Here is an 11,308-nt window from a genome sequence, read left to right as displayed (position 1 = left end):
CAAAGTTTATGCACTCTTGTGTACGTGTATGTATACATATATAAGTTTGTGCAAATGCAACATGCATTTAAACATAATTTAATTAATGCTTGATAAATATTAAACCCCATTTATATAGGACACGTCATTAAAGTGACATTAATTATTGTAAAATATATCGGTGTCGCGTAATGCGACACGAAAGTTGTCGTGGTAATTAAATTGGAAACAGCGTTTCGCGTAGGGAATAAAAGAGCGATGAAAAAAATATAAAAGAAAAATAAAGAAGGAGATGGTCGAAGAACGAACCACCAATTTCTTTCATCTCGCATTACGTCCTACCTACGTTGCGGTCCCAATCGTCCCTCGACTTTACTATCCGCATCAAATTCAATGAGAAACTAGTTGCAAGCAAACTGGAACACGCATTCATTAAACGCCGAAAACAACAACGGTTTCGCGAGTTTACTTGAAATTTATCTGTTCATTTCCCAATCTCGAATATTTTCTCCTTCATTGCGCAACAGCAAATTTCTTATTTTACTTTTACCACCAAGAACAGTTGCTTACAAATAATCACTTAGTTACATTTAGTAGAAGTCAATAGATTAATTCACAGTTACAATACCAAAATCTCAGAGAAACAGTATAAAAATAACTTTATATAATTTTCAATTTCAATTTCAATTCTCTTTTGAAATATCATCAATTAAAGTATCATCATAATAAAATACTAAAAATCAATGATATATTAGGAAAATGTAAACTTTAAAACGTTAAATTGAAGACAAATTGGAACACATCGATAATAAAAACAATTATGTCTTAATATTAGTAAGTTTGTACGGAAATGATCAAATTAATCAGACTAAACAACTGTATATAATCTTCAAAAAAAAAACTTAAATTAAACACGAATGTACCTTGTATATTATTTGAATAATATTCTTTAAGATCTAGAAGCAAATACATTTGAAGCTATTTGTAAAGGCTACAATTTGTTAAAATATTCTTACTTACATTCACTGAACTAACAAAGTTTTCTAAAACTCTAACAAATATATATAGAAAAAAAATATATGATTGATCAACTTAATTTTTAATTGAAACATGTCAATAATGGAGGCAAGGTGCAAGCACAATATGCAATCAGCCGAGATGAATTTGCATTTAGATCAAGCAAATCCAACGTGTCGCCCACACTGAACGATTGAGTTCCAAATTTACACTTTTCCTCTGAAATTATATATATTAGCATATTGTTTTTTTTTAATCAAGAATCAAATTAATTACCGTTAGATGTTTTGTTCGAACGTATAATATTCTCCACTCTGCACGAAGATGCTAAGAATTAACGATTATTTATAAGAATTTTTATAAATATAATTGGTTTTTCACTTACGACAAATAAAATCCTTGGGACAGCAAAGCGGCGAATGCCTACAATAAAGCGGGGCGCAGTTGTCTACGATTTGTTTAGAATGTAGGATTTCCACGTCGCATCTCATTTTCCTGCAGAAAGGCTCCACCAATTCTCCTTGAAATCCTTTCTGGCAAACGCAATCCATGCAAGTCCTGCAGGGTTGAAAATACTGTCCTGGGTAATAAGTTCGATCATCAGATACGCAGACCGGAGTAGATGCAGTGGCTGTAAAATTTCATATTTAATAGTAAACTAATTGTTAATTAATTTTTATTTAACATACGGCAACGAATATCAACTTTTCGACAACAGCTATTTAAATTGTGTCCTACATAACAACCATTTGGAAGTTTTGGGCCTTGGGCTTCTCGAAAACATGGTTTAAAACAGCTAAAGGATGATCTGCAAAATAATATTTGTTTTTATATATTATTTTATATTCAATATATTATTATAATTACGTATTGTTTTTGATATTACAAGTGCATTGTCTGCAAGGACTCGTTCCATTCAAAATTTGTCTATCTTTGTAAACATGTCCTTCAAACAAACAACCGTCCTTAGGTAAATGATAATCAGAGCAATTGTAGGATTCGGGACAACCATTTTTATCTAGATTCGGTTTGCATTTAATTTCATCGTATAGCAATCTTCCTGAAACTTGGCTGCAGTTGGAATTGGCTAAGAAAATTAAACTAAGTAAATTAATAGCAAATATGAAATAAATACTACCTTTAATGGTTATTGCAAAGAGCAGCAACAGCGGAATTGTTAAGTAATGCATACTGTTTTCTTAAACTAAAATACTTTAAGCGTTTTCTTTATATATAGTGGATATTTTAGTAGTAAACAAACCATAATAGAAAAACCCACGATAAGGAGAACCTTCGCATTGTTTTCCACTTTTTTAAGTCGTAGTTATTTATAGAAAATGCATAATTAATTTGAAATATTTATTAAATAATATTAACTCATAATTTTATAACTGAAAAGCTTACAGCTCCTGTTTTCTAAGTATAGTTACATAGAATTAAATTTTCAATGGGTCTAATTTTTGGAGTTATTTAATTTTTCTACAAGAATGTAAACTGATATTGATGATAGTTGGTCTCAAAATGACAATACTTTTTGTTCTTGAATTATTTATTTTATATCCCAATATAAAATAATTGCATCGTGAGCAATATCATTTATTAGCTGAAATTATACATAATGAATTTAAATATTAGTAAATTGTTATAATTATTTGCAACAAAATATTTCTTTTATTATAATTTTGTTTATAAACAATTAAAATAATTCCAAATTTTGTTGTTAATAATCAACCAAAAAAAATTATTTTTTTGTTTTCACAAATTTCTTTTATTTTCTTAGTTAATTAAGACAAGTCAATAAAGGAGGTAGAGAACATTCACATTTTGCTGTATAATTGTCACCGTAAACCAAATCCAATGTATCCATTTTGTTGAAAGTTTTCGATCCAAATTTACATTTCTCCACTGTAAGCAAACAATAAATATTTCCTGTTTCAAATAATAATTTTATTACCTTTATCAACTGACTTGGATTTTACGAGATTCTCAATTTTTGAGTCAGATGCTATAAGAAAAATATAAAATTGAAATTGAATAATTTATATAATTGATTTCTTACGACATATGAAATTTCTAGGGCAACAAATTGGATTTTCAAACTTTGAATATAAAGGAGCGCAGTTGTTTATTATCTGTTTAGTAAATTTGATTTCCACGTCGCATCGTTTTTTTCTGCAGAAAGGTTCCACTAATTTCCCTTCAAAACCCTTCTGACAGACGCAATCCATGCATCTACCATACGGTTGAAATTCTTGTCCTTCTATGTGACTTTCGTGATCTACTACACATATAGCCGCATTGTTATACGGAGCTACAATTTAGTATAGTTTAATTTCTAAAGTATATTGTGAGAAACAACTTACCACATTTTGTAGATGGGAAACAACTATTCAGATCACCAGTAAAGTAGCAGTCAGATGAAAATCCATATTTACCATAAGGTACTCTTAATATATTCCAATCGATACATGATAATTGGAATCTACAAAATAATAATACTATATAAAGTGATAAAGGCGTAACATAACTTACTTATTCTGTGAATTTTTGTAGCATGTGCAATAGTTGCAAGGATTGGTTTTGTTAATGGTTTCTCCACTCTTATAAACGTGCGTTTTAAACAAACATCCATTTTTTGGTAATTGATAATTGGAGCAATTGTAAGCTACAGGACAACTAATGTTAACTTCTTTAATTGGTTTGCATCCGATTTCGTCGTAAAGCAATGTTCCCAAACTATCACAAGAATCAGAAAATATAATAGAGAATGTGTCTATGATGGACAAAACCGACAATAAAATGACTGAACTTAATGAAACCCAAATCATTTTGTAAACACTAAATATATAACGAATTTGCTCTACTATTTATACAAAAAATGGAATTTTGGAATTTTAGAAACGAAATAATTGCAATTTTTTTTATCAAAATTGAAAAATATTTCACATATCCATTAATATTTAATCACACATTGATAAAATAATTCATGTCAAAAAGAGGAGACAGAACGATCAAAGAATTTACAATTTAAAATTCATTGCGTGCTCAACATCAAACGAATTATTTTCATTTTTATTTTTCAATTTGTATCATTAGAATTTTTGAAAATTGTTTAGTTTTTTAAAGATTGGAAAAATAAATGTATCGATTTATTAATTATAACATACAAAATAATAATTATTGTTGCAACAATAAGAAAGTTAATTACTGCAAAGGGCAACATAAAAAATGTATATCATAATAATTTTATGAAAGTTATACATTCTTAAACAAATTGATTTTTATTAATTTATCTATGACAAAACTATCTATTTCTGAAATATGTCCAGATTTCTGTAACGTTGTAAAATTGGTGGAACATAAAAACAATATGGAACAATGTGTGGGTCTCAGACCTTCATGGTTATATGTGAAGGAAGACACCAGAGGTGATGAAGTTAAGACTGAAGAAATGAAATGAAGAACCGAGTCTACCTTTTTGTAGATAATAAGCAAGTGGCGCCAAGAACCATCTCACATTAAGGACCTCACGAAAATTTTATTTTATTGGTGTTAAGTAAGAAAAATAGTAAGTTATTTTATTAAAAGATATAGACAGGGCTAAATATAATAAATAAAAGTCCTCTTCTTAAGGAAATCTATCAAATTTTCAAGTTACAAGATTTTTACAATTAAAATTTGCAAACTTTAGATTAAGATAGAAATATTGCTTCTTCAAGTCTCAGTTGCGACAAGTCAATAGAGGAGGCAGACTACACACGCAATTAGCTGTAATGTTGTTCCCATAAACCAAATCCATTCTATCAAATTTGTTGAATGTTTGCGTTCCGAATTTACATTTTTCCACTGTAATATTAATAATATTATTTTCCAATTGTATTATTGCATAACTTACCATGATGAGTTGAGTTCTGTTTTACAAGATGTTCAATTTTTGAATTTGATGCTGTAAGGCAATAATGTATGTTGTATTAGTTTTTCTGAAAGTTATATCATGTGTTACTTACGGCAAATAAAATCATATGGACAACAAAGTGGGTAGTTATTATTATATAATGGAGCGCAATTATCAACTATCTGTTTGGAATATCTGACTTCAACGTCGCATCGATTTTTCCTGCAGAAAGGCTCAACGAATGTCCCATTGTATCCCTTCTGACAGACGCAGTCCAAACATTTACCATATGGTTGAAATTTTTCTCCTTCTATGTATACTTTACTATCGACAACACAGATAGACATATCTTTGTATGGGGCTAGAATAATAGATAATACTAAATGACAAAACATAGTGTTATACGTGGAACAACTTACGACACTTCAATTTAGAAGGATAACATTTATTCAATTCATAACTCAAGTAACAATCAGATGGTGGTCCACCATATCCAAAGATTAAAGGAAAAAAAGGACCTGTATATTTGACGTTATGACATTCTATTTTAGATCTGCAAAACACAAACATATATTAAATTCAAAATATCTTACAAAAACAAACAAATAATACCCATTTTTAGCATTACCGACGCAAGTACAATTATGGCATGGATTTGTATCATTAATAGCTTCTCCATCCTTATAAACATGTTTTTCAAATAAACAACCCTGCTTTGGTAATCTATAATTTGAGCAATTGTATGAAGTAACGCAATTACGGAAACCTTTGATTGGTGTGCATCCAATCTCTTCGTAAAGTAGCTTTCCTGATTCGTCGCAATACCAAGGTGGTATAAAAAAACACTGGACGGACAAAACCGATAACAAAATAAGGGAACTCAACGAAACTAACATCATATCGCTATACTCAATGTAAATAGAATTTGCTTGGTTATTTATATAAAAAATAGGGAATGCAGATTATTTCGTTTCAAAGCACAACATGTTTATTTGAGGAGACAAAGTTTGCTAATAATGCACGATAATTGCAAATTGTTCAAATTATTTTACAATCATGCAATATTTTATAAATCGCTGAATATCTAATAACAAATTACTATAACTTTTACAAAATTGTGCATGTTAAGAACCTCAATAGCACGCACGATTTTAACCAAATCAAAACAACTGTTCTTATCATATAAATTCCATGTATTTTGAATCTTAGTCAATATTGGATATACTCAAGTTTGAATTAAAAATATTTAAATTGGTTGATTTTTATGACAAATATAAGTTGAGAATTGATTGCTAAAACAAATTTAGATATTTCCAGAAAATTATTAGAATACATTCAGGTAGAAGATATAATATTTTATTTTATGGATTTCCAACCTAATCCAAACGATCGTTCTCATCGAATAAATTGGATCCAAATTTACATTTTGCACCTGAATCAACAAAAAATTGGATTAAATGCAGTTTTAATGAAAAATAATTTAATCGCCTATAAATTATTTGGTTTATACAATATTTGAAGGTTATAGAACAACAATGGACATTGTATGATCCGTATATTGGACCACATGATCTTTGGTATTCTGAAATTTGACATTGCTGTTTTTTGCAAAAAGGCTTAATTAAATTCCCAAAAAATTATAATAGAAGGCAATTGTTATTGAAGCACATACATTTTGGTCAAAATTATTGGCCATGAAGGCTTACATTGTATAGCATGTAAACATATTTGTTATAGTTTTATTTACATCACTCATAGCATAACATTCTCGTAATATAAACTATAATAGATAAAATTAGCTCATAATACAATAGGTTAAATTAAAAATTTGTATCAAGATTTCTGGTATGAAAGGGACAGGTTATAATCTCACCAAAGGTACAATAAAGATGAAAAAATAATAATAATTATATCATTGTTTATTTAATTTTTTTGTTGCAAATATATAACATTTTAAATGTTTATTTATAAGAAACGTGATAGTTCTTAAAAAAAAGTCATCCGCAATTATTATGAACATAGTTTTCAAAAACACAGTTTATATTCCTCCAATGTATCGAAATAATTTTAGGTAGAAGTTATAATATTTTAATTAATCAAATGGTCGAAGCAGGGTTATATTTAACAAAATTTGTTTAAAACTATTATTCAAGTTATTTCAAGGTATGATTAGTTTCTTTATAAATCAAATTGTTAGGCTGCAAAATGTTATTATTCTTCCAGTCTTATCTGAGACAGGTCAATAGAGGAGGTATGGAACACCTACATTTGAATGTGACGTTGTATGGATTAACCAAATCCAAAGAATCGTATTGGTTGTAGGTTTGAGATCCAAATTTACATTTTTCTACTGCAAAATTAAAATATATGTATTTATAATTATAATTTAATATATAAATAATTACCATTGCTAGTTGAGTTGTAATTGAAAACATGTTCAATTTTTGTATTTTGAGCTGAAAGAAGATGATACAAGTTTAATTAGAATTTTAAGTTAAAGTCATGAGTTGCTTACGGCAAATGAAATCATAAGGACAACATTGAGGTTCGTTTTTATTATATATTGGAGCGCAATTATCAACTATCTGATTGGAATATTTGATTTCAACGTCACATCGTTTCTTTCTGCAGAAAGGCTCAACGAATTTCTCATTATATCCTTTCTGGCAGACGCAGTCCAAGCATGGGTCAGGAGCTTGAAATTTCTCTCCTTCAATGTAACCTTTGTAATTGACGACACAGACTGCTAAATTTTTATAAGGAGCTAAAGTTTGAAATAATTGTAAATGATAATATGTGCTTCGCGTGAATCTACTTACGACACATTATTTTAGAAAAACATTTATTTAAATCATATCTGTCGTAACAATCATTTGGAAAAGGTATACTTGGACCTCGGTCAATAATTAGAGGAAAACATTCTATTTTAGATCTGAAAAATATAAAATGCTTTCATAATCAAAACATTATAAACATTAACAAAATTACCCATTTATGCCTTTATCGTAACAAGAGCAAGTGTTACAAGGATTTGTACCCTTAATAGGTTCTCCATCTTTATAAACATGTTTCTCAAACAAACAACCCTGCTTTGGTAATCGATAATTTGAGCATTTATATGAAGTAATGCAATTACGGAAACCTTTGATTGGTGTACATCCAATTTCGTCATAAATCAACATTCCTGATTCGTCACAATAAAAAGGCCATAGACGTGGTAAATAAGGCCGTGGAATAATTATACATTGAACGGACAAAACGGACCACAAAATAAGGGAACTGAATATAACTAACATTATAACAATAGTTAAGAAAAATTGAATCCGCTTTGTTATTTATATCAATTTAGGAAATGCAGAATATTTTGTTGCAAAACAAAACATGTTTACATACGGAAACAAAGTTTGTTAAAAATGTACGATAATTGCAAATTGTTATAATTCCCTAACAATCAACCATTGTTTGTTATATAATTATAAGTACATATAGTTCCATCAAGATTTAATAACACATTACTACAATATTAACAAAATTGTGCAATTCAAGAAAGCATGAGCAAATTGCATTTCCAATTGAATTTTCAACCAAATCCAAACGGTCGTTTACATCGAATAAATTGTGTCCAAATTTGCATTTAGCATAAATATTTAAATTAATTTTAAATTATTTAGTTTTCACGATATTTATCATTTGAAAAGTTTTTACTAACAAAAATATTTATATAATTAATCTATTAATTAAAATATCTTTTAACAAGACATCACTCAATAAGTTCATAGGTTGACATACAGGGGACATTCAGTTCCTTATTAATTAATTCGTTGTTAGGGGAACTATTTTCCACTATAAATAAATACGTTAATATAGTATAAAACTCGCGTACGCAACAACTATAAACAATTGTAATACACAACTATATTAATTAAATTGTACTTAGACACATACATATAAAAAGAATAATAGAAATGTTTTGTGATCGTGAAACAAACAAAAGTAGACATTTCAAATAATTTTGAGTAGTTCCGAACATCTCGACTTCAATTGATTCGCTCTAAAAATCACTACAAATCTTCTCTCTAACTCATTGGCTAGAAGTTAATACCAACTGTTTTATTGTAAAAATAAAAGGACAAGTTTTGTTTTATCCTGTACCATCAGGCCATCAGGCCCCCTGATGACATATCTCTAGCGACAAATCCATATGATTTTTAGGAAGTGATATGATTTTTGACGCATGTCAAAATTTCATGGCAATATGACGTTTAGTTAACATCTTACAGTTATAGTGACGCTACTTTTGTAATTTTCGAATTTCCCGGAAAATCAAAATGGAAGGCAGCTTTAAATTGTCAGGGATGTAAACTTTTTTGTTATAGTTTTATTTACGACCCTGTACATCACTCATAGCACAACAGCTCATAACGTAATTAGTTAAAATAACTATTTGTATCATGATTTCCGGTAGGAAAGGGACAGGTTAAAATCTCACTAAAAGTACAATAAAATTAATTGCATTTGTGAAGGAATATGGTCTTAAAGATGAAAAAAATAATTCTTACATTATTGTTTATTTGAAATTTTTGTTGCAAATATATAAATGTGTATTTACATTAAAAATGTGATAGTTCTTAAAGAAAAGTCATCCGCAATTATAATGAATTTATTTTTCAAAGACTCAGTTTATATTTCTCGAATATATCGACATATTTTTAGGTAGAAGTTATAATATTTTATTTAATTAAATTTTAAGCTATGATTAGTTTGTTTATAAATAAAATTGTTAGGCTGAAAATGATATTATTCTTCGAGTCTTATCCGAGACAGGTTAATAGAGGAGGTATGGAACACCTACAGTTGAATGTGACATTATATTTATTAACCAAATCCAAAGTGTCAGATTGGTTGTAGGTTTGTGATCCGAATTTGCATTTTTCTCCTGAAACATTCAAAATATTTTTAGTATTTATTTTCTAATTTATCATTGCATAATTTACCATTAGTTGAGTTGTATTTCACGAGGTGCTCAATTTTTGAATTTGACGCTGAAAGAAAACAGTACAAGTTTTATTAGATTTTATGAAACTATGAGTTGATGTGATGATGCTTACGACAAATGAAATCATAAGGACAACAAAGAGGATTTTTGAAATATATTGGAGCGCAATTATCAACTATCTGTTTGGAATATCTGATTTCAACGTCGCAACGTTTCTTCCTGCAAAAAGGCTCAACGAATTTTCCACTATATCCTTTTTGGCAGACGCAATCCAAACATCTGTCTGGAGCTTGAAATTTCTCTCCTTCAATATAACCTTTGTGATTGACAACACAGACTGCTACATTTTTAAAAGGAGCTAAAATTTTAAATAGTAGTAAATTGTTATATGTGCAACATATAAACCTACTTACGACACTTTCGGTTAGAATAACATTTATTTAAATCATAACTGTAGTAACAATTGGGAAATATAACTGGACCTGGACCTAGATGTATACGGTCAATTCTGGGAGAATGACATTCTATTTTAGATCTGAAAAATACAAAATTGTATCATAATCAACACATTTTAAACATACACAAAATTACCCATTTTTTCCAGTATTAGAACAAGTGCAATTATTGCAAGGATTTGTGCCATTAAGTGTTTCCCCATCTTTATAAACATGTTTTTCAAACAAACAACCCTGCTTTGGTAAGTGATAATTTGAGCAGTTGTATGAAATGGGACAATTATCAAAACCATTATTTATTTTGTTAGGTGCGCATCCAATTTCGTCATAAAGCAACGTTCCTGATTCGTCACAATTACGTTGAATAGGAAGAGGATACCCTAAAATGCATTGAACGGACGAAACCGAAAACAAAATAAGGGAACTCAATAAAATCAACATTATAGCACAACATTTACAAATAAATTGAATTCGCTTGGTTATTTATATGAAAATTAGGGAATGCAGATTATTTCGTTTCAAAGCACAACATGTTTACTATTTTGCTAAAAATAAAACTATAATTGTAAATTGTTATAATTCCCTTACAATCAAGCATTGTTTGATTCAAACATCTACATACATGCAGTTCCATAAAGAGTTAATAACGCATTGCTACAACTTTTACACAATTGTGCAAGTCAACAACGAGGAAACAACGCACAAGCAATATGCATTTCCAATTGGATTTCCAACCAAATCCAAACGATCGTTCACATCGAACAAATTGGATTTTATACCAAGAAATTGGATTAAATGCAGTTTTAATTATAAATCATTTAATCACCTTTAAATTTAGTTTTTGCTAAAAAAATAATTCTTTATTTAATTGCTTTATTACAATTGCTTACGACATATGAAGGTTACAGGGCAACAAAAGGCATCTTTTGATCAATATATTGGATCACATGATGACGAATTTCCCTG

At 29.0% G+C, this 11,308-nt stretch overlaps 5 protein-coding genes across 5 annotated transcripts; all 5 read right to left on the bottom strand.

Moving 5' to 3' along the window:
* Window positions 1–1,078: 1,078 nt before the first annotated feature.
* On the bottom strand, window positions 1,079–2,186 carry LOC108560163. The gene is made up of 6 exons (XM_017917609.1): window positions 2,135–2,186; window positions 1,864–2,083; window positions 1,686–1,804; window positions 1,382–1,627; window positions 1,273–1,323; window positions 1,079–1,215 (listed from the first exon to the last, which is right to left on the bottom strand). The coding sequence occupies exons 1-6, from the start codon at window positions 2,184–2,186 to the stop codon at window positions 1,079–1,081; spliced, it is 825 nt and encodes a 274-aa protein (XP_017773098.1).
* Window positions 2,187–2,770: 584 nt separating this feature from the next.
* LOC108560162 lies at window positions 2,771–3,824 on the bottom strand. The gene is made up of 5 exons (XM_017917608.1): window positions 3,529–3,824; window positions 3,360–3,478; window positions 3,056–3,307; window positions 2,951–3,001; window positions 2,771–2,901 (listed from the first exon to the last, which is right to left on the bottom strand). Exons 1-5 carry the CDS (start codon window positions 3,822–3,824, stop codon window positions 2,777–2,779), a joined length of 843 nt encoding a protein of 280 aa, XP_017773097.1. The 3' UTR covers window positions 2,771–2,776.
* Window positions 3,825–4,553: 729 nt separating this feature from the next.
* On the bottom strand, window positions 4,554–5,790 carry LOC108560161. The gene is made up of 5 exons (XM_017917606.1): window positions 5,504–5,790; window positions 5,311–5,444; window positions 5,004–5,252; window positions 4,892–4,942; window positions 4,554–4,842 (listed from the first exon to the last, which is right to left on the bottom strand). The coding sequence occupies exons 1-5, from the start codon at window positions 5,788–5,790 to the stop codon at window positions 4,718–4,720; spliced, it is 846 nt and encodes a 281-aa protein (XP_017773095.1). The 3' UTR covers window positions 4,554–4,717.
* Window positions 5,791–7,116: 1,326 nt separating this feature from the next.
* Window positions 7,117–8,175, bottom strand: LOC108560160 (kielin/chordin-like protein). The gene is made up of 5 exons (XM_017917605.1): window positions 7,880–8,175; window positions 7,711–7,823; window positions 7,407–7,655; window positions 7,297–7,347; window positions 7,117–7,241 (listed from the first exon to the last, which is right to left on the bottom strand). Exons 1-5 carry the CDS (start codon window positions 8,071–8,073, stop codon window positions 7,117–7,119), a joined length of 732 nt encoding a protein of 243 aa, XP_017773094.1. The 5' UTR covers window positions 8,074–8,175.
* A 1,472-nt stretch (window positions 8,176–9,647) lies between these two features.
* LOC108560159 lies at window positions 9,648–10,940 on the bottom strand. The gene is made up of 6 exons (XM_017917604.1): window positions 10,931–10,940; window positions 10,479–10,722; window positions 10,301–10,422; window positions 10,000–10,245; window positions 9,886–9,933; window positions 9,648–9,827 (listed from the first exon to the last, which is right to left on the bottom strand). Exons 1-6 carry the CDS (start codon window positions 10,938–10,940, stop codon window positions 9,703–9,705), a joined length of 795 nt encoding a protein of 264 aa, XP_017773093.1. The 3' UTR covers window positions 9,648–9,702.
* Window positions 10,941–11,308: the final 368 nt, after the last annotated feature.

The sequence above is a fragment of the Nicrophorus vespilloides genome, unplaced genomic scaffold, assembly GCF_001412225.1.
Source record: "Nicrophorus vespilloides isolate i.1.1-1 unplaced genomic scaffold, Nicve_v1.0, whole genome shotgun sequence".
NCBI classification, from domain to species: Eukaryota; Metazoa; Arthropoda; class Insecta; order Coleoptera; family Silphidae; genus Nicrophorus; species Nicrophorus vespilloides.
This window is presented reverse-complemented; position numbering and strand designations above follow the sequence as displayed.